Here is a 19095-nt window from a genome sequence, read left to right on the forward strand (position 1 = left end):
TATCTACATGAAATAAATCACCTTGTCAGTTTCTTTAAAAAGCTGAAAAACCCTGAGTGTGCTAAATCTGTATATCAATTATAAGACAGTTGCTATCTTTACAATACTGAGTCTTTCAAACCACAAACATGACATGGTCTCTTATTTGCTTTCTTCAACTTCAGTCAGTGCTTTATAGTTTACAGTGTAAAGATCTTGCCCTTCTTCCACTGGACTTATTTCTGGTTAAGGAAACAGTCTTATATAAAAATACCCTAAACATTTAGTCAATTCTCCATATCACCCCATGCGACCCATGCTACTTTCATTCTTAAAGTTTATTTGGCTAATAAAGATGCAGGTTTCTGACGAAGCACATCTGCCTATATTTTAAGAGTTAGTTTCCTGATCCTATTTTACTTAAAGTACATTATTTAGGGCATAAACAGTGAAATAATATAAGTTCTTGGTAAATTTTTGATAAACTACAATAATTTTTAAGACACATGAAGACTTATTTGATATCGGTAAGAAGGAAAGGTAGATAAACAATTGAGGGAGGAGATGAAATGCAAATATGAAGGAAAGCTAGTGGCAATAAATAAAATGTAAAACAACCAAATGATAGTAAATAACAATATACAGAATTATAGCCAACAAAATTAAAGCCTCCAATTTGCAAAATACAAATCAAGGGAAAGAGTATTTTAAAATATATACAAAAAGAGATCAGACTTTCCTATTTTCTCTCATTCCATAAGCTTTTTTTTTTTTCCCCCCAAAATTAAAAAATTTAAAACATGCAATGGTAAGCAGACTTCAGGTAAATGGAAAGAAAAAAAGGCAGGAAGAAAAAAAAATCCATTAGTAACATGACAGGAGACAACATCAAAGGCTCATATAACCCATATCCAGGAATTATGAGTCAAAAAGATGTGTGAATTGGAGTAACCCCTAATGTAAACTATGAATTGTTGCCAAGTGGTCGCTCTCTCCAGGTGAGTACTACTGGAAATTTCAGTGGGATAATCATTTTAAAATGAGTTTAGCATCTGGCTGCTAGGTATTTAATGTCAAGAGAATCCCCATAATCATCATGACAAGCAAAAACTGCTGTCATACAATTCCAAATCAATCACCTCCTCATTCGAACTATTTTAAACAGGCCCAAGTGATTCTGATATGGTAAACCACTGAATAGGATCATCAAGCATTTTCTAGTCTCAAATCTGAGATTATCTTAACTGAATTAACTGGAGAAAACATTTTTCAGTCATCAGAAGCACAAAGTCACAGATAACATAATTAAAGGATAAGGAACAAAATATAAAGCCAAAACTTAATCACTGGGACCCCAAACCAGAACTCAGACTAATGAATTTGTATACAGAAATGAAACATAAAATAATAAATTCTTCTACATAAGTAATAATTAATAGAATTTCTTCACAACATATCTCATACTCATAAACAAATAAGTGACTTTTAGACACACCAGTGGGTTGAAGCAGTGCGTTCATTTAAACTATCATGAGAACCTGTAAATAACATTCCGTTTCAAGCTGAATATGCTGTCTTATCTATTCAGTCCTATATTGTATAATATATTCAGTTCCTGAGTCACCTGCCTTATGAGTAACACATACTCTTTTTCAAAGAGTAGATAATCCTGACCTGCCTCTTGAGAAACCTATATGCAGGTCAGGATGCAACAGTTAGAACTGGACATGGAAACAACAGACTGGTTCCAAATAGGAAAAAGAGTACGTCAAGGCTGTATATTGTCACCCTGCTTATTTAACTTATATGCAGAGTACATCATGAGAAACACTGGGCTGGAAGAAGCACAAGCTGGAATCAAGACTGCCGGGAAAAATATCAATAACCTCAGATATGCAGATGATACCACCCTCATGGCAGAAAGTGAAGAACTAAAGAGCCTCTTGATGAAAGTGAAAGAGGAGAGTGAAAAAGTTGGCTTAAAGCTCAACATTCAAAAAACTAAGATTATGGCATCTGGTCCCATCTCTTCATGGGAAATAGATGGAGAAACAGTGGAAACAGTGTCAGACTTTATTTTTGGGGGCTCCAAAATCACTGAAGATGGTGACTGCAGCCATGAAATTAAAAGACGCTTACTTGGAAGGAAAGTTATGACCAACCTAGACATCATATTCAAAAGCAGAGACATTACTTTGCCAACAAAGGTCCATCTAGTCAAGGCTATGGTTTTTCCCGTGGTCACGTATGGATGTGAGAGTTGGACTATAAAGAAAGCTGAGCGCCAAAGAATTGATGCTTTTGAACTGTGGTGTTGGAGAAGACTCTTCAGAGTCCCTTGGACTGCAAGGAGATCCAACCAGTCCATCCTAAAGGAGATCAGTCCTGGGTGTTCACTGGAAGGACTGATGCTGAAGCTGAAACTCCAATACTTTGGCCACCTGATGCGAAGAGCTGACTCATTGGAAAAGACCCTGATGCTAGGAGGGATTGGGGGCAGGAAGAGAAGGGGATGACAGAAGATGAGATGGCTGGATGGCATCACCAACTCGATGCACATGAGTTTGGGTGAACTCCAGGAGTCGGTGATGGACAGGGAGGCCTGGCGTGCTGCGATTCATGGGGTTGCAAAGAGTTGGACATGACCGAGAGACTGAACTGAACTGAAACTGGACTTTAAAAATGTCTAGATAAGAGCTTTTCTATGAATCTCAAGAATGACTGAAAAATGAAAGGGATCTAGAAGCCTAGTAATCTTTTACAGACATTTAAAAAATCACATAACTTACACCAGTGTTAAATATAATTTGAGAGGCTGATTAGAATCCTGTTATTGGCATACTTTGTAAAACTGTTTAGTTGATTATCGAACAGTGGAACAGAAAAAATAGTAACAGGAGTTAGAACAATGTTCCAGCTTCAGTGCTGTCATTTATGGGTTTGGTCAAGCTTTTGGGGCTCACATGACCAATAACTGTCTCTTTAATGGGCATATTATTCAGCCACTCTATGTTAACAATTAGAATGAAATGAAATCATGAATATGAAGGTGCTTTAGAAAACTACCAAATGCTATTCAGTTCGGAGAAGGCAATGGCAACCCACTCCAGTGTTCTTGCCTGGAGAATCCCAGGGATGGTGGAGCCTGGTGGGCTGCCTGCCGTCTATGGAGTCGCACAGAGTCGGACACGACTGAAGAGACTTAGCAGCAAGCAGCTTTTCAGTTACAGGGAACTTGCTACTTAAAGAGTACTTTCAACGAAAACTTCAAAATAATTCATATTGTTTTCTGCTTCAAGGACCATATATGAAACTCAGCAAAATTGCAGATAGCCTTAACAACTGATTTGGCTATTCTTGTTTTAACTCTTAAACATCTCATTCTGAGAAAAGTAGATGACCAAATTTGCTAAAGGTCAGCAATTTCAACAGATAAACTACCACTAAGCAGGAAAAATGACCTTAGAAGTTTATATTACCCTGTCTACATTTCATATAAAATTTTCTGTGATTAGAAGACAGGTTACAAAGTTTTTAAATCTATTGCACTATTTGATTGCTGAATACACTATTTGATTACTGAATACATGATATTAACAAAACTTTAATAGTTACCTTCAAATTAACTAATTTCCCAGAGCTCATAGCTGTCATTAAGACTTTTTGGCGCCCTTTTCTTAGGGAAAAAAATAAGCCAGTTCAAAAATGAAGAGGTACAGAGAAGAAAACCATTTGTTTGTCAAACCCTAATAAAAATACAGAATACTACTTTATACCCAAGAAGTTCCATATCAATCTAAATATTATAAGAGTAAAGATTAAATAAGAAATCATTAACATGGCAGGAGGAGAAGGGGACGACAGAGGATGAGATGGCTGGATGGCATCACTGACTCGATGGACGTGAGTCTCAGTGAACTCCGGGAGTTGGTGATGGACAGGGAGGCCTGGCGTGCTGTGATTCATTGGGTCGCAAAGAGTCGGACACGACTGAGTGACTGATCTGATCTGATCTGATTGTAAACATTTACTCAAAGAAGAAAAACAAAGGAAACAAGAAAGGAAACAACTAGTTTCTAACTAAACTAGTTAGCTAGCTCCAGGTAGACGAACAATGTAAGACTGGAAATATTTCATCTTCTTTTACTGGGAGTGAACTATCTCAAAATAAGAGACTGACTTCTATCATAGAGAATAATTTAAAACACAACTACTGGTAGAAGATTTTTTCTTTTAACTCTATAAATTAATGTAAATAATTCATTTAATATTCAATGCTGAACATAAAGCCCAGAATTTGACATAGTTTTTTGCATTTCAAAATAAAAACCACTAATCTTAAAGTTGTTCTCTTTGCTTGTTCTTTTCCACTTGCTTCTCTGACCAGTGTTTTAAGTGCTTTTAACAAGTTATGGTCAAGGAGGAGTACCAATCTGCAGGGACTCCAAATGGCTAAAGACAGTAATATAGGATCAAAAAAAGGTATAAAAAGTGTTATCTTCCAGACTACAATGGACTGAAACATATCAACAATCCTAAAAGCTATCAATTTACACTACAATTACCTACAGTGTATGATGATTTAAACACAAAAACAAAAAACCCCTACAAGTCACCTTCAGAAGTTGCTAAGGCATCAACTTATTAAGTTACAAAATACAGGGGAAAAAATTAAGCATTATCCTGATTCCTATATGAACTATGTATTTCAGGGTTAACCTCACAATCAATGAAAGTTCTTTTCCACAGAAAAATTCCAGTTAACCAATGCAAAAAGAGTGACAGAGTTAGAAAATCACAATTTTGCAATCTCTGAAGAAATATTCAGGTGATGATGAAAGGTTGCTAAGCTGTTAAGTGGATCTGGCTGATGGAAACAACCAGATCATGGAAACAACCTTACATGGAAACAACCAGATATATGTCTCCTGATATGGTGCAGCAGAACTATATAACCAAATAACAAAGCAAACAACAAGATCAAAGCACTAAATTTAATTCCATTTTATAGAAAATTCAGAGAACAGAGGAATGCATTAAATACCATGAGGAAGAATTCATCAAAGTCAAGAATGTGGGATATTCAATAGGACAAAGTTTCTTTCACAAATATATGTAGAGAAGAAGAAGAAAAAAAAGAGGATGGAAAAATGGTTCCATATCAAAAGACATATCAAACAAATAAAGGACCTTATTTGGACCTTGAGCTAAACACAACAACTGTAAAAAGACATTTAAGTCAATTAGGGAAACTAGAGTAATGAGAATTATAAATGTTAAAAGGTATGATTTTGATATTGTGGCTATAAATGTTTTTTAAAAAGGAATCTCTTAGAAATTTCACATTATAATATGGAATATAAAATTACTTTTTCATGTTTCTGACTTCAGTATATTTAAAAAGGCTGCAAATCTTAACAAAAATGTTTTAGGTTATAAAAATATGGAACAACCAAAATCTATCAGTTGAAATACTGATTGTTCAATCACAAAGTGACTACTAGTCATCCTACTAAAAATATTTATGTTGATGAAATTACAACTATTTTTTTTTGAAATTACAACTATTTTTAAAAAATGAAATATCTCCTTGAAAACCAGAAGCACACAATGTTGTTATTAGCTTTTTCTGTGAATCAACGTCTTAACATCTCATAAGAAAATCAACTGGAACTAATTAATTCCAGTCAATTTTAATGAAATGGAAAATTTATCTCTATTTTATAGTATTATATTCTTAGTGTGTGACCACAGTAAGATTATTCTTTAAATAGCTATGCAAATTCATTCCTTAGGTATTTTATAAATCAGCAGCCTTGATAGCCTAATTTATGGCATAATCCACTTCAGGAATACACAATTTAAAATATATTTTTTAGACCAGAGAGGATGTAAGTCTTGCATCATGAGTCAATGATATGAAAGTGAAGGACAGATTATTTTCATGAACACTATGTGAAGAGCAAATTTATGAAATCTACTGAATTATTTCAACTTGGCAGGGTCTATTCCTTCTTACCAAACAAGGCTGCTAGTTATAATATGACTAAAGCTAAAAGAAACTAGGGAATCTCAAAAGAAAAAAATCTACAGACAATTTCAATCAGAGGTGTATTAAAAAATACCAGATTTCAAGGTGAAGCTAACCTAAGGAGTTAAGCTTATACTGTGGGTACAAAAGTATTAGAGTACAATGTAGAACTCCTGGCCCACACGATTACGTCTCATAACTGACTAGAATTCATTCCATAAGCATTTATATGCCTTGATTCTTTATAGTAAAAAAAATCTAGATTGTGGTTTAACTAGAGACATCTAAAAGGTCATTATAATCCATTTTCTAAGCAAGTTATGTAGTATAATAATGCCATTTACACAGGCACTAAAGCACAACATAAGCAGTTAACAGTTGACAGAAACCTGATCTGAAACTTACCTATGAAAAAAATGACAGGACATGACAAATATAATCTTAACGAATAAAACACAAAACTATTATGAAATGTCTATTCTTAGGTATGTTTTGCTCCAAATTTTGGTGTCAATTTCAAAGTCTCAAAGGCATGTTTTAAATGGGAGCAGTAGGAGTGGGTCTGAACAGAAATAATAAAAATCAAGAACTGAATAGTTACTATGACTGAGAAAAGATAAATGAAGGAAGGCGGTAGACTAAAAACTGGTTAAGTTTACACAAACAGTGCTACAAAGCAGGTCTGAGGACCCCACTCAAATAAATTAATTGGCTGCATATAGTTAATATCCCCAAAAGAGCAAAGGCTCAGAACTGGGGTGGAGGACCAATCTTTTTAAAAAAGAAATCTAGCCCACTTTGTAATAACATAAACCTAAATGATGATCACTGTTAAAAATTCCTTTGTTACATGGACACTTAACTACATTACTAAGCTTTTGGGAAAAACAGCTATAGCCTTATGACTGGGTGAGGGGCTCAAACATAATCACTAACTTATATTTGCTTACAAAAGCAAGCATTACTTTTTAACTCACAAGCTGATTAATATCTTTCCAAGCATATATAAAAATCAGCAATAGAACTCCTCAATTTTAAGTTGAAATGACTAAAATCAGAAATATCCAAAACCTAATTTTAATAAAATACTTTGAAGAGACAGAGATTCGTACACAGCCTCTGATATCCAAAAACCCCTCAAAATATCCTGTTAACTACATGGATAAATACTTCTTGGAGCAGGAAAAAGGTAACCACCAATTCAAATAATACTGGGTTGGGGGCAATTTTAATATACAGATATAAACCAAAGTTCTAAATGTCCCAACTATAAGGGTACATAAAGCCTAGAACATTTTTTCTTAAACCACATATTCAAAAGTAACAGAAGTACATGGACCAAACCCATACATAGTAAGATTCTCTAACTCACAAACATACTCAATTCATATACCCTGATATAACCCTTTGGTAAAAGGCCAAAGCAAAGACCATCATACTAAACTAAATTATTTAAAGTTTAATTTAACTATGTGACTAACATTTTGCTTTTGGTGTGCACAAACTTTTGATGGTGAAATTTATTTCACTATCACATATAAATAACTGACTTTTCAGATGAACTAAAACACACACAAATTAAAAGCACAGACGAGAAAAAACACACCACTGTATTTCATAAAAGGAATAAAAAATACAATAGGGGTCTTTACCTTACTGTACATCAGACCCTCACTTTGAATTTTCACAAAAGTAGAACTTTTTCAAAAGGATAATATCTAAAAGCAAAAGCAATTTGGCATGTTTTATCCAACATTAAATATTTTACACATATCATAAAACATACACACAAACACACTTACATGTATACATACGAATAAAAAGGGTTTTGGTTTTTTTTTTTACCTAAATGCAAACTGGATGAGGATCCATGTGATGAAAGTGATGGCGGTGGCGTAAGTGAATGTCCTGGAGTTTGGCTTGGCAGAGGCATGCCTATTGGACTTGGAGAGGAGGAAAATCCCAGACTATTGTAAAATGGTTGCCCTATGGGTGCTAGGCTGCTACTAGATCTTTTGTACAAGTCAGAGCTAGTAGATAGAGACTCTCTCCTTGTGGCACTACTACTTGCAGAACTGCCAACTGAAGAAGAAATAAAAAAAACCCTAATTACATACAGTGTTAACTGAATAAAACCTATCCCCAACTCTTGCTGGGAAATAACAGAGTGATCACAATAATTATTTTTAGAAACATAACAGAGAAGATAATTACTGTGATAACTATATATACTGTGATAACTATATATACTAACTTATTAATCATAAAAGGGTATAAATGCACCCCAGGAAAATGACCAAATATTTAAGAGCAGTCATATGTTCATTATTTCACACATATTTACCACTGACACATATGATTTCTGTGCTTTAATACCCTGGTATGATTTATAAACCCTGAAATTTTAAGTTGTCTGCTATGCTAGAGATTAAATTCCATTAAGGTTATATTTTGGTAGTATCCTAACCTTTGGAACCAAGTTCTTAGACTTCAACCCAATGCCAAGAAAAGAATATTAATAAACAGAATATTAATACATTTCCCTTGCCATTCACATTTGATTTGGGTTCCAGCTTGTGTTCAAACCACAGTCCTTTAAGTCCATATTGGCCCGAATATTAGTCATCTGTGAAATACAGTGGCAGCTTATTCCTCAGTACTTTTCACACTACACATTCTCCTGATTCTTCAACAGCTAAATTACAAAATACACATGGAAAAACCAAACTTTAACTGCTAGCTCTCTGTTTTCAACCAAAGACATGCATTCACTTACCCCTCAAGATCTTCCATTCTTAAGATGATAGTCTGGCCTTGTAAACTGCTTACTCAGGTAAAGATATTACATTCCTTACTGTACTACATAACAATTTTTTGTTTTTCACTTAATCCCCAATTCAATTATTAACTTTCTAGTCCTTTTTATCCCTTTATATTTTATAAAATCATAAAAGAATGGTAGGTTCACATTACCATGTAGCTATGCAACCCGAGATCTGGCTATTAATCAACATATATTTGGATAATCAAATTATTTACAAAGTGTTTTTAAAAGGGTTGTCCAAAACTCCGAATTCTCAAGTCTCACTTATAGCCTGTATTTTCAAGTACGTTTTTTTTTTAACTATCTCTAAGCCTTTTAAACTAAATCCTTTTATAGTCAAGATAATAATTACATTTTTTAACCTATAAAGTTTTTAGAGGACAAGCTCTATATTCGGACCAATATGGTTAATTCTTTTAAAGAAAATTTTAAGAGGTCAATTATAAATAGGTCATAAGGGTATAGATTAAAGAGAAAAATTAAGCAGAGCACATGATGGTAGACCAAGGTAAGCTTATTAATACAGACAGAAAACTTAATTACACTGGTTTTACCAAAACAAAAATCCTATAAAGGAAAAATACCAGGCTTATACTACTGTATTAAGCAAAATATTAAATAAACAGTATTCAACCTTTTAAACCAGTGAATGTGGTTTCTGAAGGACTGATCAGGTTTTAATGAAATTCTCACTTTTTAAGATATATTATAGGGAAATACTAAGTAACTATATGCATTTTTAATACAACAAATAAATACTACTGTAAGAATGGTTTTGGCAAAATTGTCAATGTATGCTATATTAACTATGCTAATTTAAAAGGACACTGTCAAAGTGATTTTTCTAAAACATGGCTACATTTGTAATTTCTATTTATTTCAGAAAACATTTAACTGACAAGGAAAAAGACAAAAGCCCTCTAAATGAGAGCAGCAGCACTATCATTCCCCTGGCAAATCATCAAAGAAACCATAGTTTTGACACATGCAATATCATTTTCCTCTAAAAAGGAAAAGCCAAGCAAAACATTTAAAAGTAATTCAGAAACAGCTTTATTTTAAACGTAAACAAGCTGGCTTCTTAAATTTTACTATCTGCCTAAACTATCTGCAACAGTATGACTATAAAACAGAAAACAAAATATCCCTAAAATATTTAAGAGGCTAGACAACAACAATGAAGTCACTAATCAAATATCAATTGTGGATAAAATGTTAAATCACGAACTTTCAACTGTAAAAGAAAATTTTAAATAACAGGTTGTAGAAATGGTGATTTAATCTCTATATTACAATGGCTAAACTTCCTGGCGATCTGAGTTATAAACCAGGGTATTTAACTAACACTGTTAAAGTATTAATAATTTCACCATATGGGTAAGAGAGTGACTGTGTACATGGTACTGTATATGTACATGGGCATATAAGCATATTTCAGATTTCATATAGGGATGCAATTGCCATAATGTGAAACGGTAATGGGTAGATTTCGAAGGGTATGTAAGTGCAGCACTTCCACTCACAAAATGTCCAAGAGGAGGGAGATGGTAGGTTTTTTACTGGTATTTAGGGATAGCAATTGTTAATGTCCTCTGAAGCAAGGTGAAACAGAGGTACCCCAAGCTGGAAATCAGAATGGAGTAAAGCAATGCTCATAAAGAAGGGAGAATGAAGATGATAATTTTTTGGCAGAGGCATCGCAGGGGACAACTACAGAGAACAAAATGTTGATGACTAATCAGCTCCTGAATACAGCAGGAAGGGTCTTAACAAATAAAGAAACAGGGGAATTTGGGAGTATACCAGACTATCAGTGACATTTTATTATTACAAAGGGAACAGGATATTTATCTTTTCTCTATTTTTCCTGTATTATTTTCGGCCTACAAATCTACAGAAACTAGTTATTTCCACAAAAGTTTTTTTTTAATTATCTGTTCTTTTGATTTGCTTCAGCAATCTAGGATTATCTGGGGCAACTGCTTGTCAACCGTTAGAAACAAAAAATGAGTCTATGAGAGTGCCTGGGCTACATATTAAAATAGTAAGCTCCAAAAGTAATGAAACAGATCAAATAGGAAAATTAAAAGACTGAATAGTCTCTATGTTCACTAGATTTTTCCTGAGAAGTTCCCATGCCCATTCTTTAGGCAATTTTTTTATTAGGTAAATACGATATTTCCTTTTTGTATCTCATTATATCAAAAAAGAACTATGCACCTAAAAGTTAATAGGTGTTCTGGACCATCCCTATTAAAAACCTTCAAAGAGTTAAGAAGATACTTTCTTAGAAAACTGGCAAAAATAGTTAGTAATGACTGGCATGTGTTAGTTTGGCCATTTTTTCACACCAGAAAAGAATATAATTTCATGTGGCAGGAAAACAGATGAGAAGCAGATTTTAAGACTCAAGGACACCAGAGAAATAAAACATTTCTTGAGGTGTGAATAAATGTCCCTTATAAAGAAAAGGCTGTCCAATTATACCAAGAGAATGAGAGTAAGCTGTTTTTCCCCTAACGTTTCCTGAACACTCTGAAAACACCAGAGACTAATAATACATGTGTCAACAGGGTGTCAAGGTGGGCCTCTTCTGATTTCAGCTCTTTCTCAGTTACAAAATCAGCTTCTATGGGTACATTATTTATTTTGTGAAGCTATTTAAAATTTGGATTTCTTAAGTATTATGCATAAAACTAGGATACGAGGTAGGGGAGTCTTTTTAAATGTATTTTTAGTGATAAAGGCTAAGTTGTTTAACCTAAAATAAAGATAGGCATCCTTATCATAGGGGCTTCTGTTTAGAACATTTCATTATATTTTATTTTTATATATTATACCAAATAGGGACCATAAATATTCATTAACATTTAATCAGAATAAATCATCTGATGAGCACACAGATAATTATTATTTTAAAATATCAGAAACTTAAGATGGCAAAGTTTTTACTGCCTCTAACATTAATATTATAGGGAAAAGGGAAGAGCTAGTAACAAGCATATTTATTAGCCCAAACAAATCTTACTAAAACAAAAATTACAGTAGTATAATTCTTAAGGCCAGGGGAAAATATATTATATTTGAGTAAAGAATGGGCTGCTTGAAATGGGTTAAACATTCATAAACACTGCAAGAGGTTTCCTTCTGTCTACAAAACTAAACCAATAAACCTGTCCTTTCTACACTACTAGCTATTGTTCATATTAATATTAAAAACAAATACATGTACCTCATGTCCACTTAGCAGAGTACACTAATCTTAAAAAGAAACTTACCTGATGAACCAAATCCACTGAGGGCTGAGCCTATAGCAGCACCCAAAGAGCTACTGCTTCCAAAGCCAAGAGATGTACTTCCACCAGGCTGGCCAGGTCCGTGAGAAAATAAAGAACTGCTCTGGGAGCTGTTAGTCAGAGAAGTGCTCCCATAAAATGAATTAGACTGCAGATTAGTGCTTGGCTGCTGCTGCTGCTGCTGCTGCGGTGGTGGCTGAGTGCCAATTGGCCGGAACAGACCATTTGTGCTGCCTGTGAGACTATTTGCAGTTCCTCCAGCTGCTGCTGCCGCTGCTATAAAATAAATTTCAGACACTTCTTAAAACTACCCAGAAAACCATTTTCTATTTTTAAAATATCTCAAACACCACCAGAAAATTATTACCCCAGAAAATGTCAGTTACACTTACCAGCTTGTGCTGCTGCTGAACTAATTAAAACAGGTGTTGGAGCCATTAATCGAACTGGAGCTCCAAGGCCAGTTCTTGCTCCAGGGCCAACCACTAAGGCACCAGTCTGATCATAATAGGCAGTTGGAGCTAGTACTTGATAGCCTAGATAATAGCAAAATAAATGTTTACCAATGAAAACATTAATATAGAAAGCATGTTATTTACTTTCTCCCACAGTTGTTTTTATCAACCAGCAAACATAGCTATTTTTATTGTGAATATAAAACCATTAGTTACTATATAAAAAACAAACACATCTGAGAAAGTATTACTAAGTAAAAGAAAATCTAACAAAGCCTAAATAAATGTTTTCCCTAAATTTTGACAGCGATGCCTCTTGCTTATGGACCACGGAATGATGAGACATAGTCTTTGCTTTTGAAACTGTAAGTAATCAAGGGCTGATGCTTGAAAATTATTACCACCAATTAGTTCTCCTGAGAGGAGAATGGATAAAAACTAAGGGAAGTGAGGGAAAACAGTAGGCAATTTTAGTAAATTTCTAAACCAAGTGCCTCATTGATAGCATTCCCTTAGATTTTCATTTGCAAGCAATCCTTTAAAGATAAAATCATGATATAAACAGGTAACTTAAAATCATAAAGTTTAACAGTCAATTTGTAAAGGTTCTCAAAAGCTAGAGTCTGAATAAAAATAACTTAGGCATTCGTTGTATTACAGCCTTGACCATAAGGGAGGTGACAATTTGCACTGTTCAGAATTATAGGAAGAGTAGTTTCTCTCTTCACAGACTTTCTCAGTTCTTCATCTGAACCACAGAACAGAAAAGTGACTTTTTTGCCAATTTACTCAAAGATGATCCAAAATAACAAATACCACTCAAGATGCATGGGACAGAAGTTATCTATCTCTCTATATATCTACCTCTCCCTATATATAGATATACATACACACATACAGTGGATACTTTAAGGCAACAGGTTTATTCTCTCCCAGGACTCAGGTTGAGAAAGGCTGTCTTATATAGTAACAAAGACTCAGGCTCAAAAGTGTGAGGACCACGTGCAAAAATGTACTAGCAACCTCGGATATTTTTAAATTTAAACACCACCTTCTAAACTAGGATCAAAACTTTCACATGTAAAGGCTGTTTTAATAAAATGCAGTAACTCTGATTCACAATTGCAGCTTTATTACAATGGATATGAATTAGGAGGACCAGCCAAATGAAGGGCTGCACAGGGCAAAATATAGGAGGGAATGACCTCTCCTCTCAGGAGAACTAATTGGTAATAATTTTCAAAGACCTCTCCTCATACAATGAACATAATAATTTGAGAAGGTTATCAGATATCCAACTGTAACTGTCATATAGAATATGCAAGTCTGGAGTTTAATAGAGAGGTTCAGGTTGGATTTATAAATAAGGGAGTGGTCAATATAAGCATGTTATTAGCTGCTAAAAATAATCCAACCACCAAGAAAATAAAAGGGTAGGGTACTTCACATTAAGAGGCTGGAGAGAGGAGGAACCAAGGAAAAGACCGAGAGGAAACAGCCAGGAAGAAATAAACCAAATCGGAACACAGGGGTCTCCTGGAGGCCAAAGAAAAAAGAATTTGAATGAAGACTGAGCGATTAACAATGAGAAATGCTGCTAAAAGGCATTAAGAGTTGAGAACCAGACTAATGAATTTAACAATATGGAAGTCATTCTGGTAAGGATGATAGTCAGTGTGGTGAGTTTAGTAAAGAATGGAAGAACTGTAACAAGTACAGAAATGCTTTTGAATTTTGCTGTAAAAAGGACCAGAGGGGAGCTACAGAAAAGGGGCTGAGAATAAATTTTTTCTTTACCAGAAAATGTTCTTGTTTAGCAGAACATTATACTTCTTAAGTGTGTAAAACATTTATTATTGTGAAATAAAACATAAAAAGTGCAAAAATCAAAAGTACATTATAATGATTACAACACAAAAAAGTATAACCTCCATGCAAGTCAAGAATAGAAATAGAAAACTGCCTGGCACCCACCTCTTATAAGTCCCTGCTCTACCACAATCTTCTCTTTCCCTTTGTTGTTTAATCGCTAGGTCATGTCCGACTCTTTGTGACCCCATGGACTTGTAGCCCGCCAGGCTCCTCTGTCCATGGGATTTCCCAGGCAAGAATACTGGAGTGGGTTGCTATTTCCTTCTCCATTTCTCCAGGGGATCTTCAGAGTTACACAACATCCTACTTTCCATAAATGGTCTCTCTCTAAACAATTATTTGGTTTGAATTATTTAAAAAATTTTACATACAATTCATCCATGTTGTTATAGTAGACTTTGTTTCCATTTTCACTATTGTGTAGCACCTCACTAAACAAATACCATGATAAATTTATCCATTCTACATTTACACTGTTCCCAGTTTGGGACCACTGCCAACAGTACTGCCATAAACATTTTCATATGTGTATACTGGTGTATTCTGTGTACATATTTCTCTAACCTAAGATGTATAGCAGCTGACACCCTGAGTTAAAGGGTATGTGTATTTTCAAACTTTGGTAATAATGCCAAACTGCCTTCAAAGTGGTTGTGCAAATTTACACACTTAACCACCTTGGTATTAAGAGTTCCCATTGCTCCATGACTTTAAAAATACTTGATGAACTATCAGACTTTTAAAAACTGGCCAATCTGAAAGACAGGCAGAAGCATTCGGTTGCGGTTTTGACTTTCTTTCCTCAGAAGGAAGTTGGGTGTCCTTTCATATGCTAATTGTGCCTCTGCATTTCCTCTTGGGAAAACGACTCCTCAAAGTTTCTCTCACCCATTTTCCTACTGGCTGTATTTTGTTATTGATTTATTTTTAATTTATTTATTCTGTAAAATAATTTTATTTTTGGCTGTGCTGGGTCTTTGCTGCTGCAAGAGCTTTTCTCTAGTGGCGTGAGGCTTTTTCTTTGTAGTGGCTTCTGTTGAGGAGCATGAGCTCTATGGCATGAGGTCTTCAGGAGCTGCAGCTCAAGGGCTCAATGGCTGTGCCTCCCAGTTTCTACAACACAGGCTCAGCATCTGTGGTGCACGGAGTTGAGGCGCTCCGAGGCATATGGGATCTTCCCGGATGAGGGATTGAACTAGTGTCTCTTACACTGGCAGGCAGATTCTTTACCACTGAGACACCAGGGAAGCTCTCTTATTGATTTATAATTCCTTATGTATGCTATAATTCAAGTGTTCCACAGTTTCCTTTTCCATTCCTAGCCTGACCTGTCATTCTCTTTCTGGTGACTTTTGAAGTAATGGGTTCAAATTTATTATTTCTTTTATTTTCATAACAAAATTTCCCTATATTATCTTCTAATAACCTTTAAAACTCCACCTTCCCACACAGGTCTAAAATCTAAAACGTAAATGATTAATGAACACAGGGTAAGTCACAGATCCCAATTTGAACAATTTGTTGCTTAAAGAATCAATTTTCTTTCTTTCACCTTATTTATAAAACAAGTTCTTCCCCCTTATCGTTTTTTGCTGTGTTTTTTTTTTTCGCTACTAATTAGGTAGGTGTCGATTTCTTTTGGGATCTCATTTTTGGGGTCTCTATGTCTCTCCGTGGAGTAATTCCACTGCAGCTTTAGAGTAAAATTTTACCCTAGAGTATAAGTCAGAATAGACCAAGTCCTTTTACTCATTTTTGTCCTTTAGTAAGAGTATTGTGGCAAATCTTGACTCGGCATTTTCCTTAAATTTTAGTATCAGCTGTCAAAAAAGGCCACAGTAAAAACCCATTGGGCTCTGATTGGAAATGCATTGAAACTATAGGTTAATATGGGAAGAAGTGACATGTTTAAAGCATTGAGTTGCCCAATGGTATTTAGGTCTCCTTGAACAAAGCTAGTGGAGGTGATGCAATTCCAATTGAGCTATTTCAAATTCTAAAAAGATGATGCTGTGAAAGTGCTGCACTCAACATGCCAGCAAATTTGGAAATCTCAGAAGTGGCCACAGGACGGGAAAATGTCAGTTTTTATTCCAGTCCCAAAGAAGGGCAATGCCGAAGAATGTTCAAGTTCAGTTCAGTTCAGTCCAGTCACTCAGTAGTGTCCAACTCTTTGCGACCTCATGAATCGCAGCACACCAGGCCTCTCTGTCCACCACCAACTCCCGGAGTTCACTGAGACTCACGTCCATCGAGTCAGTGATGCCATCCAGCCATCTCATCCTCTGTCGTCCCCTTCTCCTCCTGCCCCTAATCCCTCCCAGGATCAGAGTCTTTTCCAGTGAGTCAACGCTTCGCATGAGGAATCCCAGGGCTGATCTCCTTTAGAATGGACTGGTTGGATCTCCTTGCAGTCCAAGGGACTCTCAAGAGTCTTTTCCAACACCACAGTTCAAAAGCATCAATTCTTCGGTGCTCATCTTCCTTCACAGTCCAACTCTCACATCCATACATGACCACTGGAAAAACCATAGCCTTGACTAGATGGACCTTTGTTGGCAAAGTAATGTTTCTGCTTTTCAATATGCTATCTAGGTTGGTCATAACTTTCCTTCCAAGGAGTAAGCGTCTTTTAATTTCAGGGCTGCAATCACCATCTGCAGTGATTTTGGAGCCCAGAAAAATAAAGTCTCACACTGTTTCCACTGTTTCCCCATCTATTTCCCATGAAGTGATGGGACCAGATGCCATGATCTTCGTTTTCTGAATGTTGAGCTTTAAGCCAACTTTTTCACTCTCCTCTTTCACTTTTATCAAGAGGCTTTTTAGTTCCTCTTCACTTTCTGCACAAGGAGGGTGTCATCTGCATATCTGAGGTTACTGCTATTTCTCCTGGCAATCTTGATTCCAGCTTGTGCTTCTTCCAGCCCAGCGTTTCTCATGATGCATGTAAGTTAAATAAGCAGGGTGACAATATACAGCCTTGACGAACTCCTTTACCTATTTGGAACCAGTCTGTTGTTCCATGTCCAGTTCTAACTGTTGCTTCGTGACCTGCATACAAATTTCTCAAGAGGCAGATCAGGTGGTCTGGTATTCCCATCTCTTTCAGAATTTTCCCCAGTTTATTGTGATCCACACAGTCAAAGGCTTTGGCATAGTCAATAAAGCAGAAATAGATGTTTTTCTGGAACTCTCTTGCTTTTTCCATGATCCAGCAGATATTGACAATTTGATCTCTGGTTCCTCTGCCTTTTCTAAAACCAGCTTGAACATCAGGAAGTTCACAGTTCACGTATTGCTGAAGCCTGGCGTGGAGAATTTTGAGCATTACTTCACTAGTGTGTGAGATGAGTGCAATTGTGCGGTAGTTTGAGCATTCTTTGGCATTGCCTTCCTTTAGGATTGGAATGAAAACTGACCTTTTCCAGTCCTGTGGTCACTGCTGAGTTTTCCAAATTTGCTGACACACTGAGTGCAGCACTTTCACAGCATCATCTTTCAGGATTTGAAATAGCTCAACTGGAATGCCATCACCTCCACTAGCTTTGTTCGTAGGGATGCTTTCTAAGGCCCACTTGACTTCACATTCCAGGATCTCTGGCTCTAGGTGAGTGATCACACCATCGTGATTATCTGGGTCGTGAAGATCTTTTTTGTACAGTTCTTCTGTGTATTCTTGCCACCTCTCCTTAATATCTTCTGCTTCTGTTAGGTCCATACCATTTCTGTCCTTTATCCAGCCCATCTTTGCATGAAATGTTCTCTTGGTATCTCTGATTTTCTCGAAGAGATCTCTAGTCTTTTCAGAAGAAAGACTGTTGTTTTCCTCTATTTCTTTGCATTGATTGCTGAGGAAGGCTTTCTTATCTCTTCTTGCTATTCTTTGGAACTGCATTCAGATGCTTATATCTTTCCTTTTCTCCTTTGCTTTTCACTTCTCTTCTTTTCACAGCTATTTGTAAGGCCTCCCCAGACAGCCATTTTGCTTTTTTGCATTTCTTTTCCATGCGGATGGTCTCAATCCCTGTCTCCTGTACAATGTCATGAACCTCTGTCTATAGTTCATCAGGCACTCTATCTATCAGATCTAGCCCTTTAAATCTATTTCTCACTTCCACTGTATAATCATAAGGGATTTGATTTAGGTCATACCTGAATGGTCTAGTGGTTTTCCCTACTTTCTTCAATTTAAGTCTGAATTTGGCAATAAGGAGTTCATGATCTGAGCCACAGTCAGCTCCTGGTCTTGTTTTTGCTGACTGTATAGAGCTTCTCCATCTTTGGCTGCAAAGAATATAATCAGTCTGATTTTGGTGTTGACCATCTGGTGATGTCCATGTGTAGTCTTCTCTTGTGTTGTTGGAAGAGGGTGTTTGCTATGACCAGTGTGTTCTCTTGGCAAAACTCTATTAGCCTTTGCCCTGCTTCATTCCGTATTCCAAGGCCAAATTTGCCTGTTACCCCAGGTGTTTCTTGACTTCTTACTTTTGCATTCCAGTGCCCTGTAATGAAAAGGACATCTTTTTTGGGTGTTAATTCTAAAAGGTCTTGTAGGTCTTCATAGAACCGTTCAACTTCAGCTTCTTCAGCGTTCCGGGTTGGGGCACAGACTTGGAATACTGTGATACTGAATGG

General features: G+C 35.9%; 1 protein-coding gene across 34 annotated transcripts in view; it reads right to left on the bottom strand.

Moving 5' to 3' along the window:
- PUM2 (pumilio RNA binding family member 2) overlaps positions 1–19095 on the bottom strand; it is a 116321-nt gene that overhangs the window by 23605 nt on the left and 73621 nt on the right. For 21 of the 34 annotated variants that reach the window (XM_086325655.1, XM_086325650.1, XM_086325658.1 and 18 more), the window contains 3 exons: positions 12523–12666; positions 12113–12406; positions 7856–8092 (listed from right to left, as the gene is read on the bottom strand). In XM_086325655.1, coding sequence (XP_086181781.1) covers positions 7856–8092; positions 12113–12406; positions 12523–12666 — 675 coding nt within the window. The remainder of the gene's footprint in view (positions 1–7855; positions 8093–12112; positions 12407–12522; positions 12667–19095) is intronic. The other 13 variants (XM_086325669.1, XM_086325667.1, XM_086325676.1 and 10 more) reach the window with 1 other exon arrangement.

The sequence above is a fragment of the Bos grunniens genome, chromosome 11, assembly GCF_055505025.1.
Source record: "Bos grunniens cultivar Pamir isolate PY7600 chromosome 11, Bosgru_T2T1.0, whole genome shotgun sequence".
Lineage (NCBI taxonomy): Eukaryota > Metazoa > Chordata > Mammalia > Artiodactyla > Bovidae > Bos > Bos grunniens.